This window comes from Lepidothrix coronata, unplaced genomic scaffold, assembly GCF_001604755.1.
Source record: "Lepidothrix coronata isolate B3197 unplaced genomic scaffold, Lepidothrix_coronata-1.0 Scaffold312, whole genome shotgun sequence".
Taxonomy (NCBI): Eukaryota; Metazoa; Chordata; class Aves; order Passeriformes; family Pipridae; genus Lepidothrix; species Lepidothrix coronata.
The window spans coordinates 35,178-62,184 of record NW_016690492.1 but is presented as its reverse complement, the minus strand read 5'-3'; the positions used below and the strand labels follow the sequence as shown (position 1 = coordinate 62,184).

Genomic DNA, 27,007 nt, shown 5'->3' with positions numbered 1-27,007 from the left:
CGTGATTTCCTGCCTGCTGAAGATCATAAAAATTCTGAATTGCTTTTAACATACCAGCCACTAAAAGACCTGTTAACTTCAAGTTCCTGCAAACATAAAATATGGACTGTGTCATGCCAAGCTCAGCATCTCCACTGGCAGGACAATTTGTAAGCCTGTGAGCCAGGATGTAAGCACAGTCACTGGAGCATGAGATGCAGCTAAGTTTTCTCTGTTCAGCTCCAGCTTCCAACACTGTGCATTAGAGGTAACAGTAAGTTTAGATATTATGCCTGTTGTTGAGTTTCTGTCTGAAATATTTTGATCTTACAAGCTCGTTTTTCTGAGAGCTGTTGAAAAGTTCTCTCTCCTGCTCTTTCTGTGAAGAAAAAAAAAAAAAGAAAGAAGCAAAAATCCCACAACCCACAAAACTACACAAAAAGGAAAGGGTACAGACTGAAAAGAGTAAAAAAAAAAAAATAAGGTGTCCTGCTGTCATAATTGTTTTCCCCAATCTAATCATTACGGGTTTATGAATTACAGATACCAACTTTATTGAGAGACTACTTGACATAGAAATGCTGTTTTTAACTCTGTTTTTTTCTCAATTTAAAGTACATTTCAGCAGGTTGGGGTTTTTTTCCACAGTGTAAGTGGCATTACTCATTCCATTACATAACTCATTACATGTTAACATCAAGTGGATCATACAAACCCAGAAATTATTAAATCTCATTAAATGCTTTCTAACTTTTTTATACATACAGCTACATGGTCCGTCCTCTGGTCTTTGATGCAATTTCTGTTTATTCAAAATGTCTGATTTAAACCTGTTTTAAATCTCCAATATCAAGCCCACAAACTTGGGTTTGCAATGAATATTATTGGCCAAAATCACGTGACATTGGTCAGGCCATGCACAGACACAGGAAAAAACAATTTCATATAATTCAAGTTCATATAAGCAAATGGCAAATGAAATCTTCCAAGCTGGGTTAGTCAAATACTTTCAGCTGTAAGGTTTTCTTCTGGAAAATTACAACACAGTTAAATGCAAAGTGTTTCTCAGGAACATAACAATTCCATCAAAAACTTCTGAAGGAAATGAGACCTTGGAACCCATCTCACATGGAGTTTTGGAACTGGAGCTCTGAAGGAGCTTCTCAGTCGGGTTTCAGGCTTTATAACAGCAAAATACAGTGTAGATTTTTCTATTATCTTTTTTTTTTGTTACTCCTTTTTCTTGATGTTTTGACTGATTTTTGCTTTGGTGAGAGAATAAAACCCTAAACTGCAATATCTGATTTTTTTTTTTTTCTGAAAAAATAGGCCAACTAATTATATACAATCAGCAGTAGATAAAGAAGTTCTTACCTGTAAAAAGACTCTTGTGCCTAACCCTTCACTGCTACCTAAACAATCTGTGTGTGTGGTTTAAGATTCAACTCTTATAATACAGTCTTTTTTTGGATCCCAGACATCCCCCTCTCGGTGTGAATGGATGACAATGAACTGCTAATTAATCTCGCCACAAAAGAAATCTGAAATTATCTTGGTGAGCAGGGTGAGAGAGAACACAATGAGCACTATTTCCCACTGAACACAGGTACGTCACTTCCATAAAGCTTCAGATTTATTGCCAGGTTTTTTTGATACGTGCAGGCTTCTGTTTCTCGTTTCTGCTCACAGCAGAGCGAAAATAAAAGAACCTTCAAGGAGCCAAGCTCAAAATCACGAGTCATCTGCACTTGAGAGCGCTCTGCAGGTGTAAATTGGGGCAGATCCACCGCAGCAAACAGAGCTCTGCCAATTCACATCAGCAAAAGGTGTGACCCTGACTCGGAGAAGCACCAGCAGGACCCACATCTCTGTGCTATTCCCCATTTACTGAGTGGAAAATTGACTTTTGATCCTCTAACCCACTCAATACTCACAAATCAAACGTAGGTAAAGCACTTTCAATTTTCTACCACAGATCACTTTATATAATCTAAAAATGAAGCTTTGATTCTTAGCTTCAGTTTTTCTTAACTTCTCCAGAAAAAAAAAAAATTATTTTGGATATTGCAGCAGAGTAAGACCAGAACAATCTTCACCCTCTGAAGAAAGTTCACTGCTGGAAGTCCTAGAAATTTCATGTGTTTATGTATTGTTTGTTTAGTTTGGCCACAGAACAGTTTAATTTTCTGAAGATCAAGGACTATGTTGGAAGTCTAATAATCTTATGTTGTTACAGAGTTATACATACCACTAATAATATGGGGTTTTTTTTCTGAAATCAAGATGGAATAGCATGTCAGTTTTGAGGTAAGGTATTCTATGAGAGAACTCCTTGCAAAAATGTTTTATTTTTTTCTAATAGTCTTAGTTTAATTTTTATGAATTAATCAAATGAACTTAATTTAATTTAATTGACTTAATATAAATTAATGAAAGTAAATGTAATTTTTTAATGTTCTTGTTAAAAAACCCCTAAATATAGATAGCCAGGCCAACATACACGCAAAATAGACATTACAGTGGCAGATCAGCTACACTGACTCTACTGGTGCTTGTTCCTCAATCCCCTGTTCCATCAATCTTCAAGTCCTCTCTTTCTCTTACCCTCACCCCTCACCTCTCAAAATCTGCTGTGCAGGAAAATTCTCTATTTCTGACAAAGTCAACCCCCCTTCCATCTCCTCTGGGAAAATATAGTTAATCATGCTCCTTTCCTGGTGTAGGTTAGTTCTTCTGAGGATTTGAGGATTCATATTATGACTAAAAACCTTCAAGGAATGTGTATGCCCTAATGTCCCTGGACTTATTACCAGACCTCAAGTAATTCACGTATTTTTCAGTAAAATAAGTTGCCAAAAGCTTTACTGTTTTATATTCATTTGAATAACAGCGGGCATTGATGCTTTTTATGTGGTAAACAAACAATATTGCCATAACAGAAAAGAAATTTATATCAACCAAACAGTACATGTGGATCACAGTGCAGGCAAAAAATAAGAGCACAACACACATTCATGCTTTATTAGACACACCATTCCAAGCAAAGAGCACAGGGATGTTATCCTACATGCCCATTATCTTACAGAACATACAAAATGCAAAAACCTCAATGAGCCTCTAAGCCACCACTCAGTCCTCAAAAGTACAAGTGAGTGTAAATGCAAAAAACCAACATAAATACTTGGTAAGACCGCTCAGGCTCTTTCCAACTGTTTGCTGTTTCCTCTTGCACGACTGTGGATCACAAAAATGACATGCCTCAAAATTCAAACACCCTTTACAGCGTGAGCAAGCACCAGTCATCTACAGTGGACAGTGTCCAGCTGCAGAAACTCTTAAAGCCTCTCCCTCCCCAGGAAAGGTCCAGAGTCTCATCTGCATTATCATACATAGTGCAAAAATACCTTGAAGCCACACAAAACTAATTCACTCTCAAACCAAAACTGAGTTTAATTCGGCCGCAGCGAAAATAAAAATATTATGGTACTATATATATTATACTATTCCATATGCTAAAACCCAAATATGGTTCTTTTTTAATGGATAAGAGGAGCTTTAAATCACTCGCCCAATAGATCATCATGAAAATATCAATTTTGACCGAAAGAATTCTGCATCACAGCTTTTGCTCTTTTTTTGTATTAATCAGACCTTCTGGAAGTGCTCACTTTTCAAGGAGAACAAGGTGTGGTCAGTGTTCCACTTCCTACATTTATGGAAGATCTGTAAATAGCAATGTGTTCCTTTGCTTTGGCTGTCTCTGCTTACCAGATCCTTTGACATGGATGAAAGCCCATTCTTTAGTCTTGGATATATCAGAAAACAGGTGGAAATGGAAAAGCAATCCATGCAAAAAAACTTACCAAAAAAAATGGGAAACTGGTTGTGCTCCTCCTTCGGGGAACTACTGTTCAGAGTGTTGGACTGCTCGTTTGGAGCAGTTGGCAACAAATTTACTGAAAGAAAAAGAAAAGTAGGGGCGAGTGTGAGGTGTGAAGCAGTGATGGGTTAATTAGACACAACCAAGCCCTGAAAATCAGCTGTGATTGGTACCCTTTGGCCTTACTCAATGCCAGCACTGATGCAACTTAAAGAGAACATTTCTTTAAGTCCCAAAGCCATAGGAAGCTGAGGTTGTTGAGGCAACTTTGGGATGGGTTAATTTTTCTTCTTTAAGTTTACTGATGTAAGATTTAAATCAAAAATGGTTTGGTAAGGTTATTTTTATGTTGCCAGCAGACATTCTAACCTTTGAATTTGTAAGCTTTTCTCAAAATATTGTGTTACTGACTAGAAAGTGGTTATGGAGCAAGTTTTAGTGTTAATGACTTCACTGTGCTCATGTATTTCAGCTGACACACATGTCTTCAAACAAATGGGAAAAGGAGTGGACAAACCAAAGAGCATCCGCATTAAAGAGTCAATTGCAAACAGCAAAAGTAAATTGTTACCAAAAATCCCAGGGAGCTCTTCAGGTTTTTCTGCTGGGGAACTACTGTTCACAGTGTTAGGATGCTCTTCAACTGTAACAATTGGCAATAAGTTTGCTAAATGAAAAAAGAAAGGAAAACAATTAGGGGAAAAAAAGAACCCAAATTGGTATTAATGATTCAATATCTCAAAGATAAAAACTTTCATCTATTTAGACCATGGCAATGGCCCTTAATCCTCTGTTTCTTCTTAGATATTCATACAAATTTACAAGGAGGTGTTATTTCAGACTAAAGGCAGGGGAAAAAAAAAATTATTCTGCAGCTTTTAGTCCAAAAGGTAAAAGCGGAATCAGAGCCCAGGAAGAAATGTTTCAGCAAAGGTAGGGAAAGAGTCCACGGCTCTAGAGGTATAGTTCTTTAAAAAGTATTTAAAAAAAAAGCTTAGTGTGTCTCTCCTAGTCCAAGTGTGAATAAGCTCGAGTTCCCCTTGCCAAACTGACAGATTATGAAACAGTCCTGGAAAAGGGTCCACTAGAGGCAAGAGAGATAAAAGGGTCTGGAGGCTCTCGATGGGAAAATGTATTCACCCTAGGAATAAAGTGAAGTATTCTGTAAGGGGAGAGGAGTTCTGAAGGTTTCTGTATCCTGGTGTGGAACAATTCCTTGGAACTGGTAGGACAAGGAAGTGGCTGAAGGATCTGTGGTCAGTCTGAATGGCTGTTTTGTAGCCTAAGCTGCTCAGCCAGACTGTTCAGAAGTGAGGGACAGGCCTCCCACGATTCCTTGGTGGGAAATTAGGAACTTACAGTAAGTTTCTAAGACTAGAAATTCCTTTATGGACACCTCTTTCCATTGCAAGACTTGGTTTGAAAAGAATAAATGCGGATGCGTGGGTTAAAAAATAAATATTAGTGCTTTACGGCATTAAACTGGCAGATTTTAGGTCCAGCTGTCATGAGAAAAGTAAAAAAGGGGGATCCTGTAATATTAAATAGTGCCTACCAAATATTTGAGTCCAAATATTCTTAATTTTGGTATTTTTATTCTAAAATATCTATAATTACTGTCAATTTTATTGCCACCTCGTGGCACCCTAAGTTGCCTTTTTGCCATGCCTTCAAAACACAGCACAGTTTATGCAAGAGTACAGCTGAGAATTGTGAAGGCAACAACTTACAGTTTTCTTGGCAGGTAGTCCGGCAGTCTTCCAAATTCTTGAAGTTGTTCTGGTTTCCCAGGCACCCCCCATACTTGAACACTTCACATGACTTTGTCTCTCTGTTGTAGAAATACCTGGTAAAGTAACCTCGGCACACTCCGGGGTCTTTGTCGTGGAAGCAGAACTCGGGTTTTTCTGCAAACAACGGGAAATGATGAACAAAGTGGGAGAGTCAAAAGATTAACACACATTCCAAGGCAACAGGAGAACTGGAGGAAGTTTATGAAATAAATCTGTAACTTTGGACTAAAGGCCAACTATAAAATAACTGCTACTTTATTGTGCTGCTTTTGTTCTGTATGTAACACCATAACATTACGTGGAGCATTATAGGGATTATTGCATTGCTTTTTTTCCTCTTTTCAAGTAGCCAGTAAATTATATCTTGGAAAATGACAACTAATGATTCCTTCAAAGTTTCCTCCGACGTTGAAGCTTTAACCTGAAAATCAGGTTTTATTCTGATTTAAAAGACCCGAAGCTCAGCTGGATGATTTGCATCTAAGCACACATTCGTGTAATTTATATAGTTGTTTTAGTAAATGTAACTGTGAATTATAAAGAAAGCAATGTTAAAATAGAAGAAAAAATAATAATTAATAATAATAATAATTAAAAAAATGACAAAAAAGAAAAAAAAACTAGCAGAGCATTTTTTCTGTAGTAGTTGACTGTTATAAAAGGATACAGAGACAGAGCAGTTATTCTATAATTTTGCAGTCCCAGTTCTGAGTTTGCAATCAGTAACTACAATATCAACCAAGAAAAAGTTAACAAATGAACAAAGTGTAACTTGACTGAGTATCACAGCATGATATCACGTGTTTTGGCAGGGGAGAAAAGCACACAGCCACACAATAAAAGTCAGCTTCGCACCATATTCCATTTTTTCTTAAAATTATATTCTAAAAATAAAATCATGGAAGCTATAATAAAGCATCTGCGAAGGCATTCTCAAATTCTTGCTAGTAGATACTTTGAAATATGATTCCTGTCTGAGCTGACTTGCGGAGAAAAGTCCATTTAGCCATCATATAAGACAATCATATCAGATGTGACATATAAGAGCCTTCCTTACCCGTAAAAATTCACAAAATATTGAGATTAAACAGGGAGCAGTGGGCTGCCACTTTAGTAAAAATTACTACAGAACAATTACTTTGAAGCTCCTAACATTTTTGCAGTAGATTATCGAGTTACAAAGAAGTTAATCCTATTACATCTACATTAGCTAAATATATATTCAAATTCATTGCTAGAACAAGATTATTATTAAAAGCAATTAATGCACATCATATATTTATATAAAATATTATTACAGCTCATAACTAGTGCTTTTCCAAGAATTAATTGGCAATATCTTGTATTCCAACTGTTATAAAACTTCATGAACAGCAAGAAATAGTTTTCAGAGATCACATGTAAAATTAAACCATTAAAATGTTCTTGGATAAAGTAACAAAATCAATTGCTTTAAGCACTCCTGACCAGTTTAATTTTGATTGCTCACTATAAATTTCGTTCTCTGCAGGAGACAGTTACACAGACAGGCAAGACTCTCCCAGAGCTGCACCTCTTCTATATTAGGAGACAACAGGAGCTAAAATTCTTTCATCAAATATTGCACAGCATTGTGAAATAACAGAAAGATTCTTAGACAGATATTAACTGGAAAAGGAAGGCAGATAATAATAGGGGTATGCAGACTACAGGATTATGACTGATTCTTAAAAACAGATGTTCTTCATTTAAGAACATCCTTATATTAAAATGGTTCTTGCAGAAAAGGGAAATTAAGTCCAAATTAGGGGAGCTCACATCTAACTTTTACAGCCACTTTTGAAGAGAGAATTCATGAAGGCAATATAATCCTAACCACACAAAGCAGTGTCATACTTCTAAATGCCATGTCTTTCTCCAGGGACTCAATATGCAAGACTGCATTACTGGAAACAATAGTAAACATGCACTAATGTTGATGGTAGCCATGAGCTGAATTTAACAGGATATGTTCTGGTTTGTCATTAAAAACAGGGAACTAGGGTCAGCCCTTAAAGGGAGCAGTGCCAAAGTTTGCAGCATCTGTGGAAAATAAACTTTAGTAACTTCCATAGCATAGAACCATAATTTTATTTTAATTTTTTTTTAATGATTAGGAATGGAAAGGACAGGAGAAAACAGGAAGAGAAAACCATCATCTCAGTATGAAAACCTTCCAAATAACGTTCTGCAAAGAGAAGGGATTTGCTTATGTTCTGTTTCAAAATGTATGTGCAAATCCTGGCATTTCTACAAGTTGCTAAATGCACACCCATTCAAGCAGTCACAAGTGGAAGGAGGGATGAAGGAGGGTAAGCAGCAAAACAGCAAACTGTCCCTTCAGGAGTGGGAAACTTGCTCCCCTGTTGGACGTATAATTAGGGGATCTGCCCTAACCTCTGGTAGCTCCTCCACAGATAAAGCTTAAAAAGTTCTGTTTCAGAGTGATTTTTTCCCCTATTTTTGCTAACAGTGGAGCAAGCTTTTAGCTTGTTCTCAAAACACACTGAAGATTCAGAATAAGAACTCACTTTCATCTGACATTGCTGTTTTTGTTAGGAGATAGCCTGGAACAATACACAAATAATTTAAGAAAAGAGGCTAATAAATACCTTGTTGTTGTATAAGAGTCTTAGATCACTATGTAAATGCAATTACCTTTCTTAATTCGTGCTGCCACCTTCTTCCCAGACAATTCTGCAATATAAATTAAAAAAAAAAAAGGTATTTAGGAAAGGCAGACATGTTAAGTCTCACCTGTGATGCCATTGAGTTTGGCAGTGACAATGAGCACTGAGGAGGAAGAATACAACAGCTCTTCCCTTTCTTTTTCCCCTTTATTAGAGAAGTAGCACGAAAGCTTGTTCTGGAGGGCTGAAGTATCATTTGCTTTGTATGAGAAGTCCTGCTAGATTGGAAACCTGAGGGTATGGAATGTACTGAAATCAAACTATTCCGATATTGAATCGAACCAGGGAATTACTGTTCTTGGATCCAGAGGCCCTCATTATGTAGTCTTACTTCTCTAAAGAGGAGTAATTAGCAGACTCACAACCCAACTGCTGTAGATCCCGATGCTGCTCGTGGCTTTGCACAGGACCTGTGAGACATTAAGACTTCTCTCCTGCCGTCCAAGTCCCTTTGCTGTGCTATGGAGTGCCTGAGTAAAGTTTTCATGATGCTGTTTGGGATATTAAGGCCCATTCAGCCAAGTATCTCCAACTGTCTTTAGGGTTGTATGGGTGACAAGTTGTTTGCACTGTTCTCTCAGGGCACAATCAGCAGTGCAGAAGTTGCTGTTGTCATTTTTAATGCAGGACCCTGGGTTTTATCTTATTAGCTCAACGAACTGGATAGCTGAATGCAACCCCAAATTCCTTTTCAGTGATGGAAAACAAACCTTCTTCCCCTTCTAGGAGACTCTCTAACCATTAAATTACAAAGGAGTCCATGGGAAGATTGTCTCAACCAATGCCTACGAAAGGCTGACAAGAGAATAGTGACCAAGGAGAGCTGATGCATTTTCTATTATGGAGATACTTTGCAAGGCAAATAAAATAGCAGCTCCTGGACTTCTCCTCTTAATTGCATTGCTTCAGAATTCTAGTTTTGTATTGTACTGCCCTCATGTGCTATAATTCTACCATGGTTTTCTCTGGAAATGTGCTGGTGTTGCATTTTCAAAGCAAATCTGTGAGGTACAGATTCTGTCGTGATACATTTTTCCTTCCACCTTTGGGACAATGCAGCTGGAATCCTTTAAAAAAATATTATTTAAAGGCATGACACGCATTTTAGAGTGATATAACATTTCTCTGAGCATACTTCCAGCTTTTCCTGTTAGTAGGAGTCTTTGCCTTCAGCGTTTAAAGGTTTAAACCCATGACCTAAACTACAGACACACACCAGGTCATCTCACTAATCTCACTCAGCTGTCCCCTTCAGGGCAAAACCAGCAATCATATTTTGGCACATGATCTCTACTCTTCTGGCAGAGAACAGGAGAAATTTATTGTGAGTTTATACAGGCCTAGAATCTTTTAATCTCACTACCATGTCAACAGTGTCTTTCTGCTTCTGGTCTCAGTTAAAATGCCAAATCCACGTCTGAGTTAATGTCTTCTTTGTAAACAAACTGCATTTCTGAGTAGATTTTCTCTACAAATAATGGACATTAGAATTGTTGTCATGACCAGAACCATTTATCAGTAATTATTTTCCAAAGTTAGAAGGTTAAGTAGCCTAAAATGTATATTCACTGCCTTGAAAATTAGGACCTTTGTGCTAGTGATGACACCTGTGATTCTACTTATATCCAGTAAACTGGATATAAGTATCCAGTAAATGAAGCATATAGGAAAATGCCTCTTAAAATTAGGTTTTTTGTTCCCTGAAGGGGTGAGTATTGGGCACAAGAAACAAAAAATACAGCTGATTTCCAGGAAACTTGAGTCAGAAGTAGGCTTCTTGAATCTGAACACTGTCTTTGAGAGTGGCCAACCTGCAGCTGGGCTCTCTGAACTCTGTTGTACTGATCTCAATCAATTCTGTCTTTGGTGGTTTATTCATTCCAAAAATGTTTAAAAGTTATCCTGATCTGGTAATTCACTCATGTTGGCTCATTTATTCTTGTAGTTGTGCTGAATATTGAAAATCAAACACTTTGATTATTTACATTATTTCACCTGAATTTGTATATATATACACATATATATATTACATAGCTTCCCTTTAGCTTATTTTTATCTTGATCTTCACATCCTTCACAGTGATAATTTAGTATCTCAGATTTTTCTTTATTTCAAACACTTAGGAATCACTCATACTATTTTTTCTATACTGATTTCTTCAGTTACTAAATAGCGATCTTCCTACAATAATAAATATGTAAGCATAAGTCAGATGAATATAACTATACACTACAAGACTGGACAGACAGAGCTAGCTTTAACAAAAAGAATTTACATAATTATATTGGTGTTTACTGAATCATGTGGTTAGCATACTTAATTATGTTAGTAAAAGTGCTTTACACCTGATGGCTGACAGCATACTGCAAGCTCTTTTATCAGCTGTTATTCATTCAAAGAATACAGAAATTATGAGCCTTTATTGCTCCAGTTCCTCCAAGCAGATGTAACTCTTGTAGAGTCTTGGATCCCTGTTATTCATACACAGAAAACTAAACTTGGGCTGAGTACCAAGATGTAGACACTAAGCCAGTTCTCATTCTAAATAACTCTCAGTTTTATACTACAGTTATGCAAAATATATGCCAGCACAGGATTGGGTCCAGAAGATCTGCCTCAGATCTTGATCCAACAAATATGTCAGAATCAAAACAAGACTATTATTCAAAATAGCAACATCAGATTGAAGAAATAATTCGATAAATCTTCACTCGTGGCACCTGATCTTGACTTTTGGGCACTTCATCCCTAATTCTGCATCTATCAACCCTGCATTTTCCCCCTCATCCCTCTGTTTTAGCCTTTAAATTGAAATTTTGGACAAACACTCCAAACTACCAGCAAGTCACCTGTTTGGGATGAGACACTGGAAGCCCTGCAAACAACCCTGCTCCAAGCATGGCAGAGATGCTGTGGGTCCAGCTGAAACCCAGAACTAAATACCAGATATAAATTACCAAAAACCACCCCCATGTCAGAAAAAGAAGAGTTATTTCACATCCTGGATTCCAGGTCCTTCTGACATTGAACAGTCATCAAAGAAAAACAACTTTTAATTTTTTAACTCGAGAGATTGTATTCATTAAACTTTGTGGAGTCATAACCAGAAACACATTAATCACAATTTTCTAAACAAAACACTGTAGGAGTGAAAAAGTGCCTTTTAAGTTTTGGGGGGTTTTGTTTGGTTTGTTTTTTTTTTTAGAATGATAATGCCAACACTAATTTTTAAGCTTGGATGTTTATATTAACTGTGGAGTTCAGCTACCAGTTTCATTAATTTCTGGGCTGAAAATTTAATGAATATGGAAAAGAACTTTTAAGCTGGTTGTCCAAAAGGGGAAAAAAAGTGTCTGTTAAATGCATGACACAAATTTACAACTGATGGAAACCGTATGACAAAGGAAAAGCTTGTCAGTCCAGAAAGTCCTTTTATAGATAAACAGAAAATTACTATGCAAAGAATTAATGCCAAAGTTTGAATAATTTGTAACCATTTAAAATTATATTAATCTGACTTGAATGCTTCAGACAGGACTTTTGATGGGACAATTTGTAGCAATGTAAGAATAAAACAGCAGGAGTAGAAAAGGAGCAAACCAGTATTTTTGTGTTTGTTTTCTTTACTGGTTAAGCATAGCCCTGATCTTCCATTCCTCTGTAATGAATTTCTTCTTTGATTTTCTGCCCAGAACTATCATCTGCTCTCATGTAATAGTCTGTTATGACAATTTTAAAACATATTAAAGGAATTCTGTCTTACTTTAATATCTTTTTTGTTTTTTCTTTTACACTCAGGTGTGAAGAATCCGAGACACCAGTAGTGTAGTCTGGAGAACCAACTGCACTGTGAACAACTTTTATCTTAACTAATTTTTAAAAAAACAAATACAGGTAAGTGAGCACCAGAATAATCTGCACTTCCAGTAGTATCTGAGACTTCAACATAAAAAGTAAATGATTCAGTGGTGTAAAGATCTTTCCCTTCTCAACCAGTTCAGGAAGAGTTGGCTTCAGATCCATTTCAGATTCAAGTAGGACAGAGTTTTGTTGGCTTTTTTTGTGTGTGTTTGCATTTAGGGCAAGATGTTTATGTTCAGGAAGATGCTTTTCTCCATGTCATCTTTTTAAATTTACTTTTCTTTTTACTTGAAATGCTAGATTATATTACTTAGGAACTAAGGAATTGTGTGCTTCATATAATTCTTCCCTGACAGCATGTTATTTTAAGAGACACCTTATTTTAATATCATTAGCACTGCGTTTACCCATGTAGGACACTGAAAACAAAGCAAAACTGTGACTGATTATTGCCACTTCTTCCCCGGAGCACACCTGGTCTCTGGGGCTCCTTAGGAGATCTTGCCAGAAGCCATCAAAAGATAAGTCTCAAAATTAATCCTTAGAGTAAAATGCACTGAAGAACTGCCGTTCACTTAAAAAAGTGGAGCCATCTGATCTTTTCCACTTTGACAAGATGGGATTGGAATTTTGTGGTGTAGAGGCAGGTTTATATGCATGTATTTGTTTAAAAGCAAACCATAATTCGACAGAAATGCGTGGTGGCACCAGCAGATCATAAAATAGGGGTGAATGGTGAACAATGCCTTGACTTAGTATTTGGTGAGTAAATGAAATACATCCTCACTAGAAAGGTCAAAGGGAGCTAGGCCAGGGTTGCTTCCCAAAAGGATGGGTTTTCCTGTTAGCTGTTCTTCCAATACCTTCTAATCTTTGTGCTCATGTACAACATTTCAGCCTGAATTTTGCTGTTCTTCACAAATACAGTCCCTCTGAAGCCTTGTTGCCCTCAGCCACGCTATTCTGGACCAATCTGGGTAGGTAAGAAAGCAACCATGCTTTACTCTATAAATGGCAAACACTGTTGGAAAATGGCAATTCCTGGTAATTTTTATTAGGAAATACAGGTGTATTTGAAGCACATAATGTAACAGATTTAAGGCCTGATCTAAATACTGTGTAGATGTGAATTCTGGAAAGGATAAAAAATAGGTAAAAGACATTTATGACAGTCAAAGCACAATGCTATAAATTAACTTGTTGTATATACAGCCCGTTTTGGTTAGGAAGCCTGAATAGGAGCTTCTGAAATCGATTTTCTAATCTGAAATTTCTTGCAAGTACTTTTTGGTAAGCTCTATGAACTTACTGTGCTAATCCTAGAAGACACAAATTTACATCCTGCAAATCAATTCGGTGCCTACAGCACCTCAGCAGATTTCCAGTTTTACTGGAAGGCCCAGGGCTACAATAAATTATGAAAACAGGGCAAACAAAATAACATCTACCAGGATCTGCATAGCAGGAGGGTGCTACCAGGGCATATCACTGATAGGCACCAGAGAGTGCCTACTTAATTACAAGGTTCATTTTAAATTCCAAAACCAGCATTCACAAGGCCCTTTGTGAATATTGCTCTGTGTCATATGTTAAATTTCATTTTCCTCTTTCTAATGATTAATTGATGAGATTTCAATAAAACTGAGCTGACAAATGGCTGCAACTGACATTTTTAATGAGAATTATCTACTACTGTAGTTTTAATTATGTTGAAACATAGATGATGTCCAAGATTTTGGACAGCTTCTATCAGCTTCTCAAGTGAAGGAGGAACCTGGGAGCAAAAATTGCATTAGATACTCCGAAAGCAACAAAGAACATCTGTGCTTCCCACCAGCTTAGCCCAGCCTCAAAATTAGTTTCACATGGATTCTAGCTAGAAACTAAGCTTTCTTGTATCGGTGTCTCTATTCCAGAGGTACACTAAATCAAGTCTCACTTAAATTTCCAAATCCTGAATGTTTGCTTGCAGAATGTAAAATAATTCACATGACTCCAACCTGCTTGGGAACATAATTAGAAGAACCACATTTCTGTACTAGTGGGAACTGAAGAGAGCCTCTTCTTCCAAACTTCACGTAGTTTGTGAACAAGAACTAACAGATGCAAAAGAACCGATAGGAGGATAAGAGAATGGGTACTGGCCTGCTACCACACACTTCTTCTGACATTCTTCCAGCGTCAGGAAGTTGTTCTCGTTGCCGTGGCACCCACCGTACTCAAACACTTCACACTGACGGGTTTGAATATTGAAGAAGTAGCGCACATGGATGGCTTTGCACGGGCCATCATCTGCTTTCATGGCACACACCGAGTGCCCAAGTATCAGTGGGGGCAAAGCAGCGCCTGTAATACAGGAGAGAAGCAGAATAACTGTTAGTGAGTTCGTTTGCCTTGTTTGCTTACATAGTGTAACTTCAATATGACACTGCTGGTGTTTTCTGCCCGAGAGGCACCGCACCACATCTGTCTGCAACGCTCTGGACACACTGAACAGATGTAAAAACAAAAAACATCATCCGGGCTGCAACACAAATTCCATTCGATCGAACCAAACGTGTGGTTTCAATTTTCAACCCAAACAGCTCATATTATAAGCTTGAACTCCTCATCACAAACCTCTAAATAGCTGCGGACGGCGGCTTAGTCACAAGAGCTAGCGGGCAACTCCGAACGACAAACACAGAGAAAAACCTGGTAGCTCTGAAAACACAGTGACGACCACGGCAGAAAGGATTCCTTGTGCTCTCTCCCGTGCACTTCTAACAGCGAACATCGCTCACGAAGACACAGCGTGAGTGGAACAGAGCCCTGCAGAGGGCATCGCTCCCCTGCCGGATGGTGCTGGACCGGGACACAAACCCAGCCCGCACCACTGGAAGGTCATCACACCGTATTTTTCCTTTGACCTCGCTGTTCTTGCATCACAGCTTTCAAGAGCTAAGCAGACAAGTAGAGCGTTAAGGGGAAACAGAACTCTGTGTTACCAAATCGTGTAATTTCTGTGTCTTTCAAATGCCTTGTTAGGTGAGGGAATGTTTTGTAATATTTGTCATATGTATCGTGAAAAACACCAGCCAGATTTTACACTGCCAATGTCTATAAGGAAATTCTGATTAACAACTGAGTTGCTGGTGCTTCTCCCTTACAAATATATGGTTTAATATTTTTTTTTCTGTTTTGCTTTTCTGATGAACTGTTTTGCCCTGGAGGATTTTGAAAGCTCCACAGAGCTGGTGTCATTGCCATAGCAGCCAGAAGAACAGACCTGAATTTTTTCATTCATTCTCCCACAGCTAATTAGAATATTGATATCTCATAACACATGTGTCAACACACCTAACAGTGGCCCAGGAAACAGGAGACAAAACAAAGGGTGAGGACAAGAGTTTCCATGATTATTGCACAGCCCCCTACTATTACTAGATTAAGTTTCCAGTTTTAATTAAAAGAATCCATAAAAATCAGGCTTTATGACTTGGTAAAAAGAAAACCCACAGAACTAAAACATTGTTTTGCTACTTCCTAAGGCCTTCCCTCTGCAGTCACAGGGACACTGTTAACCACTGTCAGATGTACTGACATCTGCTGCGAGTGTAATGACCAGCTGTGTCACACTTTTTGGCAACTGGACATTTATTTTCTTAAGAATGCTAGAAAGTTGCCATAGTTTGACTAAAATCTGTACCCTGTGAAACCCCCAGGGGCCAAACCCTCCAACTTTAAGCAGTAACCAAGTGACTGAAGAAAGAAGTCTCCGAGGGGTTTGTCGGAACTGAATCATTCCCGTGTCTGGGAACAGCGAAGGAATTCTTCCCCATTATTTTACACCTGGGAACACTTAACTCACACAGATGACAGAAAAAGAGCTTTTCTTCTCATAATAGAGCAGTAGATGAGAAGGCAAGCAGGAGGGTTTGACCAGTAGACCTGCATAGGCACAAATCTGCCTGTACTCATTTTACATGTGGAATATAGCTCAAGAAAACTAATTCTTAGTATAAGGCCCCATCCTCTGCTCTTGAACACTGGAACAAATTGTTACTACTACATTTTAGGTCTTGTGTGAAGAGCACAGGATGTGACATTTAGAGAAGATGTCTGTCAGGAAGGCCAGTGAATATTCTTCAGCAGAAACGTAGGAAGTGTGAACTTAAAGGAACGTTAACAGTTTCTTATCCAAGTGAAGTAAAATTCCCAGCAACCTGAAGCTGTCAGTTCCAAGATTTCATTACCCTTCTTGCAAGACAGGCCCTCTTTGTAATGTACCACCTAAATATTCTTATATATTAAATAACATTTTGCTTCCTTTATGCATAGACAGAATAATTTGAAACCATATATATATACACATAGAAAATCAATTTGATTTTCTAATCTTGCAATTCAAGGCTGCTGCAGGAGTGAAGGTGGCCTCCTGCACTCTCAACCTTTAATTTGGGCCCTCCAGGTTTGGCTCCTGCCCAGGCTGCTTGAAGCCTTCATGGTGCAGCAGCTTCCTTGCACTCACTGCACCACTTCAGCAGCCCACCTCTGGTCTACTTTCTGTCTTTTGGAAGACTTTTGCCTCCTCTTAATTATCTCCATACTAAATAAACTCATTTCTTCCAAACTTTTTATTGGCCTTGCTTTGTAATCCTTTTATAATTCTTATTTGGATCTTTCCTATTAGTTGGATTACTGTTTAAGTGTGCTGCCCAGAGCTGATCATAACCTAAGGCATTACCAGTGGCAAATAGAGTGGAATAATTACTCTTGGATTTTGTCGTTTTTTTGGTTTTTTTTTCTTAATAAAAGACAAAATCACTTGCCTCTTTTTTTTTTTTTTTAAACAACGTTGCATTACTTTTGCAATGCTCTGCAACTTCCATTTGCTCTCCAGCAAATATAACCTTGTTATGCAGGTGCTTCCACAGTTATTTTCCACCCTATATTTATGAATGTATTGATTTTCCTTCGTGAGTATAGCACTTTGTATTTGTCATTTAAAAAAAAAAATTAAGTTTAGCTTTCCACACTCACACTGGATATGACCCTGTTGGATATTTATTACTCATCCAATTCAGGCATCTGGTTCAAATAAATTTAGGAAAGCTATGTAATTACAGGAGTGTACTACCCTAGACCAAGAATTTTGGTAGAAATACATTAAATAATTGTTACAGCTGATGCTCACTGTCACACTAAAGTTATTGCTTACTATGCTAAAATTAAACTAAAGCAAAGCAAAACCTCCTCTCCCCTTTCTTTCTCCCCATCCCCCTCGATTTATTTATTAGGAAGCAGAAGTGGTGAATTAATGCCTCTAATCCTCTGACATTGATACAAGTGAAAACAATACCTCACCCCCTGGCTGTAGGCACAACAAAAGACTTTAATTTGACTTTTGGTCTCATAAGGATAATCTGCGGGGCTGCTTGTTAAAAAGACCCCCTTTTAATTAAAAAATGAACTGATTCCCATCCTAAAACCTGCAGCACAATAAATGTGATGGACAAGAGTGTTATGGTGGAGTTGCTTCTCAGGACAGAACTATATAAATCGAGAAAACGAAGGTCAGGAATATTTCTGACTTTATTTTATGGAAAACACTCTGTGTTTCAGTTTGCTTAGGTTGTGTGTTCTCAACCTTACAAGAGTTTCCGTGGCTATCCTTAATTATAAACTGCTGTCATCTTCCCAGCCTTTTCTTGGGAATGTCTCCCTTTGATAAGTGGTATCAATACTGAGCACCTTGCCACTGATGAGGAGCTGCTGCTTTTCTCTCCATCTTTGTCAATTTGACAGCTTCCCACCCACACACTGTTCCCTGTTTCCTACACTTTTAAGCAGGCACGTTTATTCTTGGCAAACTTTCCCATAGGAATAAAAAGCACATTCAGTTTGTGAGTCGTTTTCTGCCGACCACATAAGCTATTAATAAACAGTACACATAAACTAGTTCTCTTTATACCATTCATTTTTTGTTATTACCCTTATTTGTTGGTGGAAAAATCCCTGGTTTTGCTGGAAGAGAATGAGTTAATAATACTTTTTTTATCTCATTGGACATCACTTGCAATCTTAATTATTACTGTAATTTAAACAGACAAAAACCCCCCCACCTCTTAAATTCACAAAGCACTTTCACTCAGTGTGGTCCAAAAGCACCAAATGACAAATAACAGATGAACATAACTTATTCTACCCTTTAATACCTGAAATTTAGGAAATGCTAGGGTAAAATATGTCATTGCTTTGTAACCATCTAACTTCAAAACTAAATGTTATCAATGAAATTGCACCCTGCAAGATTTATACATTTAAATTCACCGAGTCCAGAATTTAAATCTTGAGAAACCACAAATATCACTTTAATTAGCGACAACCTAAACATTTTATGGAAACAGACTACTGTGAAAATATTTTGTAAACACTGCAACTGAGTCTTCAGCAGTGACAGTATCCTAGTTTAATTTCTAATAATTACATTTGATTATTTTTTACTTTTGAATTAGAGCCCAAAAGTTCAACTGTTTGTCATATTAAATCAGTTACTGGTCACATAATCTTAAAGGATTGGTTGCGAAATAATCAGTGAAAAAAATAATGCCCAGCACAATGACTATTTCATTTCCTTGGGATTATTTTCTTATTGTCTTTTATGAACGAAGTAAATAGAGGACAAAAATCTAAGGCAGCAGATTTTTTGTTCTGGTGACAAAGTGTGCAAGGCAATTCGGACATTATGAACAGCAAGCTTAGGCTAAGGATTTATAGAAGACTAAGAGTTGCAGGGCAAGGATAAATATGACTTTAGCCTCAAACGGGAAGGGCATTTGTGCACTTCAGGGTGAAGAGGAAACAAATTTATGGTGCATGAATGAGTTTTTACTACACAACCACGCTAAGCTCAGGCGTAATGCACATATTTTAAATTGTAGTGACTAATTGTGACATGGTCCTAAAGCACTAGTTTTGCACTAGCTTAGCATAGCCACGACTGTGCACAATTAATGTTTCCGTCTCAAAGAACGCTGCTGCAAAAGTCTGACAAAGAGAAATAATTTGGATGGAGACAGGACAAAATATGGGCAGATTAGGTAGAGAGCCAACATAAAGAAAAGGTTCAAAATCGGACAGGTCAAACAGAAGTTTCCACTTCATAGTTCTTGATGGAGAGAACATAGTTCTCTTAAGGAAGGGATCACAATTTTAAATCATTTTCTAAAGGAAAAAAGAATATCTTAGTTATTCTTGTAATAATTTAGTGTATTTTTCCTTCATCTGCTTTCTCAAAATTGTTTGGGAGGAAATGAAAATACCCTTCCCAATGATATCCAGTACAGAATTCTGATCCATCTTGGTTAACTTCAATGAAGTAAACAAAAATCTTACAACGGTGAGAGTCCAAGAACCTCCCCAGTTCTAACAGTCACACTTTTTTTCTTAACAAAAATCTCTAGCTGGTGAGTTTTTAATCACAGAATTATAGAATATCCACAGTTGGAAGGGATTAACAAGGATTGAGTCCAACTCCTTTATTTATCCAGTGATATCAAATCACTTGGGGTTATACAGAGACCTTCTTCAGGGCCCAGAAAAACAACCAGGATAGTAATTGCATCATTTTGAGACCAAACTTTGCACATTAACTGTGTCTCAGGAGAGCTGTGCACGGGACAGCAGTCTGCAATGTTATCCATCATATTTCTGCTCCTTTTGTGTGGGGAGATAAAACCCGGCTTTGCCAGCTCTATGTTCTTTTCCCTAAACAATGAGCTTTTCCTTGATCCTAAAGCAGAGCTTTAAGGGAATTATCTTGATATCTAACCCAATGTTTGGTTAGGATTAGGAGTTCCAAAAAGCTTGGGAAACAGAAGCCTTGATAGAAGGCTTTAATACACAGTTCTGTACATCTCTCTCCTGGTTAGAAACCAGCCCGTTTTTAGCTTAGCCCCAATTTCAAAAATTTCCCAAAAAAGTTCTCAAGTGCAGAATTACATCTACAGTGCATTTTAACACAGTGGGCTTTGTTGCTCGAGATAGTTTGAGGTGTTTTGCAGTAATCTCTTACCCACAACATGCTCCTCTTCGCTGCCCTCCGACCCAGTAGCTGCACACCCGGTGACACAGCAGAACAGCAACATAAAGGCTGAAGGTGAGGAACATCCCTTCTTCCTTCCTTTCATCTTCCCTGCATAACATACAGAAGAAAAGATACATTTCAGTCAAATTCCTTGCAAAAGTCACGAGCGGGATCGTGCTGCCCTGGGGGTGGATACACAGCCTGGGAGCTTTGGGAATAATGGGAGCTATAGAATCATATTGGAGGCACAGTGAAAAACAAGACAGGGTTCAGAGTTGTGCTCAGCAGATTGCAGGTCTCCTATCCCATCTCCAGCACGGATCAGAGGCATTGCTATTACTTTCATAAATCACCTCCTAGAATACATAATGATATAAAACGTAACACTTGGCCCTTCTATTGTCCTGATCAGTTTTACACAATGTATGGTTGGTTGTCAAGTCAAATCCTTCCAAATAAGTTTTCCTCAACCTGAAAAACTTAGAGCCACTGCCACAAACGCAGGATTCTATTTTTAACAAACGTTTAACTGATTTATAATCACACACGTTGCATTTCACAGGAGTCAGTGAACACTTTGCAACGTGGGCTTCAATGCTCTAAGAAGTATTTTGTCCCTTGTGGATCCCTTTAATATTGGGTACCTCACTTAAGTGCACAGCTGGTTTTTTTCACATCTTTATCAGTGCAACCATCCCCACAAAGAGAACACTTTGATCCCATGGCAGCTGGCACGTTCAGGTTGCCAGAGATGAGGTGATTCATGCACTTATGAAATTATCTCTGGAAAACTTTGGCTTTAACTTTTTTAGAAATACAGATTTTCCAACTAACTGAAAGTAGTTCCTTAAGGATCTCAGAATCCTAATTAGAGGATAAGCTAAATACCTTCTCTGCTCCCAACAGATGGATTTCCTGTAGATATCCTCTTCCCTTAAAGTATAATACTACATTTTTTTTTGCTAATTAATATTAAGTTAGTAAAAACTAAAGCTCTAAGAAATGGGAAGCTCCTTACATTCAGACACTGTTCAGTGTTTAAGTTTACATGTCTGTGAAGACAGCAAATCTTCACCAATGAAAGCAAGAATTTTCATTTGTCTCTAGGAAACTTACCCATTTTTCCCTCTCAGACACTTAATGGTCTCCCAGCTTGCAGCATATGTAGGAGAAAAGAAATGCATTCTTAAAAATAACTCTTGGTGAAATTACAGACCAGACCATGAGTGACATTAATTATTTGGATAATTTTTTAAACTGACACTTCCCTTCAGAAGGCTTCAGTACATCATGTGGTGAAATACACTGAGAGAGGTCTTCATTCTTTTTTTTCCCTTTTTTTTTTTTTTTTTTTTTTTGTAAAGGAACAGAATTTTGGGATCAATAGAATTTCTCTTTTAGCCAGAAAATACGACAGTGTTAACTTCATCATAATCTTTTCCTGTCAAAATCAACGAAAGAATGTGTGTCTTTCATTCCTTCTAAGCTCAATTATTAAGCTTAATTTCTACATGAACAAATAAAATGCTTCATTTCAGAAACATACAGTTTCTGAAATATTATATAAACAGAAAATATGTGCAAGTGCCACGATTACTCATTTTCAGCTATTAAGCAAATAAATAGAAGTAGCATCTTTATTCATGATTCTAACCAGAAATTCAGTTTTAAGCTCCTTTACATGCAAAGCTTTGTGGTACACGACTTTGGAAGAATTTTCCATTTTTATCCAAGGGTTAGAGAAAACCTTCCAGCAAATCTTTTTATTCACTGCTGATAAAAGGTCCAGTCATACTTTAAAGAGAAAGTAACTGTACAAGGTAACCTGAAGTTATCTAAGACTGTCTTTATGATTTGAGAGATTTCTGAGTTGTGAAGTTAGTTTGACATCAACTAAAATAAAAATAAAATTAAATCCGCAAGTAAGAAAAATGTTATGGGGAGAAATACTACGTAAAAAATTTCTAACTAAAATGCACAAGTACTTAGAATTACAATGTAAATAAAGGTGGTGATAGTTTGACATCATCTAGGCTCAATGAAAACAGAAATATCATCAAATTCTCAGGTTTAATGCTTAGATATACAGTAATAACTTCCAAACTTTGTGTGGCTCCTGTGAGTTCACTGGAATAAAAAAATTATCAAATACGCTTTGAGTTTTAGTGTTTGAAATGACATGGGAAAGGGCAATTTTCTAGCACGTTGTTTTCCTTAGAAGTAATCACTGACACAATTGTGGCACTTCATAAAGAAACTTGTAAATTATCCACAACCTCAACTGCCCATGGATTAATTCCAAGTTTGTCCCTTTTGGGCTCTCATTGAGTTTTTCCAAACACGGCATCAAAACTCTCACTATTTCAGCAAAATTCGATTTGAATTTGGTTTTTTTATTACTCAAATCGAGGCTTTGGTTCTTTCTTCTGGGAATCTCCAGAATGTAGATTTAGATTGCAAAATTTAGGAATCAGTTTTTAGTCCATCTTCCCATAATCTCAAAAGCTGGTTCCCAGGCAGAAGAAAAAAAAAATAAATCAATCAGCCAGAAATGGAAATCCTCAATAAGTTCCTATTTTTTTAATTTAAAAGTAGAATTTTGCACATCATGAGTTGCCATATATAATTGTCCCCGTGTGATTACGAGGATAAATTACTGCATTTGGACAGAAACCAAAAACCTTCCAAGGGTTTTTGCCTTGTCAAAAGCAGGGCATATCCTGGTGTTTGGGCAAGTTCCAAGGGGAAAAATGTGGGCTGTACAACTGCATACCTGCCTCCCTGCAAAGTCTGCTGACCAAACCCCATCTCCTTTATCTTTTTTCTAACCTTCCCAGAAGGTCAAACATTCCCAGGACATTGTGTCAGGTGTGGGTGGAGGTGGGATGAGTGGGGTAAAGGTTTGGGGAATAAAACTTAAATCCTTCTGTAGTTTAATTCTTTCTTATGATTCCTACAGGAAGATTTAAAATCCAAGATCAAAGTGAATTTGGCATTGCTTTTTCAATTAAAAACCTAAATCCTCTAGAAAAAAAAAAAAAAAACCAACAGGTTTTCTGCCTGGATGTTCAGCTGCCCTGTAACAGAACTTTAAAGCTGTAAACCTCTTATGATATTGATATAACTTTCCTTTTTAAGGCATTCTGGTTTTTTCATTGTATTTATATGGAAAGCACAATTCAAATACTTCATCTACAATATGTGGTGGAGTAAAATATCAGGAGCACACATCTGTGAAGGGAAACTTTTCAAGTTCAAATAGTTCATGTTAAATGATTATTTGAGCCAAATTCTGAAGATTCTGAGAGTAAATAGCAGCCCCTTCCTCCAGAAGGGTTCTAGCTCAGGATAGTCAGGAATCAGTCCAGTTTTAACACTAGCTTTTCTCTACACCATAGTGTCATTAATGCATATTTCATGAAGACAATTCCTTAAGAACTGGCACTCCACTGCTCCCAAACCACCTCCCTTTTAATGAGGAATTTCATATCTGTAATGGACAACGACGTTACTTGACAAAGGAGGTCAACAAAGGTAATAATTGGCCCCAATTTTCTTCCTGATTTAATTAAGTACTGTTATTTCTAAATCATACAACTGGCTTCCCTCAGGCTGAAATATAGGTAGACCAGGCAGACCATAAGCAATCAAGGAACCTCCCAGAAACAGATCCTTATTACCTGGTCTTATAACGAGGACTTTTTTATCCTGACACTTAAACATGGAAATAAAAGGAAGCTCTCAAGAGTTTTTTTTGCTGAAGGCAGAAAAGTACAAAACTTGGTGTCTTCTCCATGCAGTTTGGAGACAGACTTTTTATGTGTGTATGTATATATATACATATGTACATATTATTTTTTTTACCTAGTAGTCTTTTCAACACCAATTTCTATAGTTACCTGACTGCTTAGATGCAAACAATTTTTTCAGTGTCATTTATCTCTAACTGGTTCACTGGAAAAAGCAAAACAAAAGCCAGCATTTCCCGCAGTGGCCAAAAAAAGATATTCCTAGAAAATGGCATAAAGTGACACTGTAATGTCTGTAAAAGTGACTCATTCACGCTGACAGTCCAGGAAGTGGAAAGACAGACACACACACAAAAATTTAAAATAAAAAAAAAGGAAAAGAAAAAAAAAAAAAGAAAAAGTAAAGTATATAATTGAATAAAGGAATTAATAGCAGGAGATAGGATGTGCATAGTGAGAGATCGAATTTAGCACAGCCTAAAACTAAGGATTAAAAGGTCTAATTAGACAGGATTATGACACTTCTGATATAAAAGCAGACTTTTTTCAGCCCACTATGCTTCAGAGGCATTATATTTGCCCTATGATACTTTGTACTATCTACTAGGACTTGTGTGACAGATTTAATTAGACCTATCTACAGCATTGTCTCCCAGCTGGCAGAGTCAGCCTGTTCCCTTGAACAGGGTTTTATTCCTGTTTTGCAATGTCATGTTTTTCATTTCCCCTGCAGTAAATATGAAGAATGAATCGAGCACGAATTCCATCCCCTCTGCTCTGATGTGAAGGGAGCAGAGAATGATGACACCTGCCCCAGCTTTACAAGTCCCAGAGTCAGGGCTGGGCTGTCAATTAAACTGATTTCCACCAGGAAGGATTTCCACCACTGGAGCCCTGCACTATCACAGCAACTCAAGAACTTGGATTCATCCAAGAACTTCAAATTTGCTTCTTGTTATGAAAGATAATGTTGGTTGCTTACCTACCTTTCATCAAGGAAGCATAAATGCTTTCATCAAGTAACATAAATGCTTTGCTGCTGCTGCTGCACTATTCCAGCCTCTTAAATTCCCAAGTGAAAACCGGGAAGTAAAGGGAAAATTTAAAAAAACAGATTTCTTCATTGGATTTTATGCTGAAAAGTTGTATGACCTGGTGTCACTCTTTCAGATTTAAACTCCCACTTTGGTCCTGCTTTTATTAAAGTTGAAAATGCTGCTTTTCAACCACAGCTGACAAATGAATTGAAAAGGAAACCTTGTTATGTTTTGAAATGAAAACGAAAATAAATAAATTCATAAGCCTACCATAAGAGTTTCCTTCTTTTTTTCACATGCCTTTAGACCTCTCTTGCCTTTTCATTCTCCTTTGTCAACTCCTTTCACTCACGTTTTTAAAGTATTTTCCCAGCTTAGCTCCAGAACCTATTTAATCCCTTCTCGTAGTCAGCTCACACCTGGCACCAGGTACTTTTGCCATCCTGTCTCCACCCCACTTCTCTCGTGACACAAGTCCAGGCCTTCATTTCTTTCTCCCTTGAGTTCTCCTTTACTCACCTGGCTCACTCAGGCCTCCCATCCACGATATCCATCACCCAAGACCTGGGAAGTGGATATATTCTGGGAGGCAGAGCTATAGTGAGATTATACCTTGGCAACAGAAGCCTGAGAGCAGTTTTCCTGACTCCCTGATCGTGATGCAACAGCCCCAGTGAATTATAAACTCTGAAATTAAGACTGATCTATTAAATAGCTTCACTTTTCACAGGAACACTGGATTTGTCCGAGGCAAATCCCATAACTAGCCCGTTTTCATTGGGATACACCTTTCAGTGGGGAAAAGAAGTATTTTGCTCCTGCCAAAATATCTTTGCGTGTGTACTAAAGCAAACTGCTGGGTTACATAATTTCGTAAATCTTGAAAAACGAAACGGCAAAACCATCACACTCAAACCTGTACCTGTTTGTAGCAAAGATACTGGTCACCTAATCCTATTTTCAAACAGGGAATGCCTTCAGCAGCCTAATAGCCCCTCCCAGAGCATAAAATCCACTAACAAAACAAACAAGCAGCAATATTAGTTACATATTAGCTTTATGAATTCTCTAGCCTGTTTGTTTGTCTTTTTTTTCCTAGCAGTTTGAACTGGAAGACTACTGTATATGTTCAAATCTCAGCTGTGCTTATTGATAAATAGACATGTTTTTAGAGGTCAATTATCTTACCATGATAGATAATGAAGAGAGTAATTTCAGTGTTGTATATTTGTTAACCCAGCTGAGTGTAATTTCCCATTGCTCACACAATAGAAATACTATTCCCCTTTCACTGAAGTGAAGCTGTCAGATATTGAAAATATAACAGGCAGGCACAGGAAGAAGCCACCAGCCACATCCTGTGACTGATTTTGGCCATACCCATTGACCTTTTGTAACTTCATCATCACAGAGATCACATTTTGCACACATACTAAAGTCCAAACTACAAGTTTCCTTGCTCTGTCAAGCAAGTTGAGCTCATTTTGTCTCTCTTTCCAGCTGGAGATGCCGCAGACACTTTTACTGCCATGGATGAGCTTTGGATCCTCCCACAGGTTAGAAATGCTGAAAATGCCTTCCATGGTAACACCCCCACAATCAGACTGCCCTAGATGTCACCCCACAGTCACTTAAAACCAACATAAAACAACACTGCCATAGAAAAGAAGGGTCATATTCCCTTCCTCTCCCACCACAGTACAGATCAGGTGGTTTATTTTGGTGGCAGTGCCAGCTTCTGTGGACTTAGAGCGTTCATCCAATGACTCTCACAGCACAGAAAATATCAGCCTCATCTTTCCACACTGACTTTTTTCTCTGACTGATGAAAGCAAAATCATTGTCCAAGACTTCATTATGTTAGAGACTCTACAAATACAAAGGGAAAAGATTGCTTCTCAAAGCAGAAAATGTTTACGGAATATGCCGGGA

At 37.7% G+C, this 27,007-nt stretch overlaps 1 protein-coding gene across 1 annotated transcript in view; it reads right to left on the bottom strand.

Annotated features, from left to right (window-relative positions):
* The window catches only part of TFPI (tissue factor pathway inhibitor), a 33,742-nt gene that overhangs the window by 3,316 nt on the left and 3,419 nt on the right, over positions 1–27,007 (bottom strand). Inside the window, 6 exon segments of the mRNA XM_017837835.1 lie at positions 3,843–3,935; positions 4,431–4,526; positions 5,590–5,766; positions 8,329–8,367; positions 14,367–14,567; positions 20,278–20,397. Of these exon segments, the coding sequence (XP_017693324.1) occupies positions 3,843–3,935; positions 4,431–4,526; positions 5,590–5,766; positions 8,329–8,367; positions 14,367–14,567; positions 20,278–20,392 (721 nt within the window). The 5' untranslated portion in view covers positions 20,393–20,397.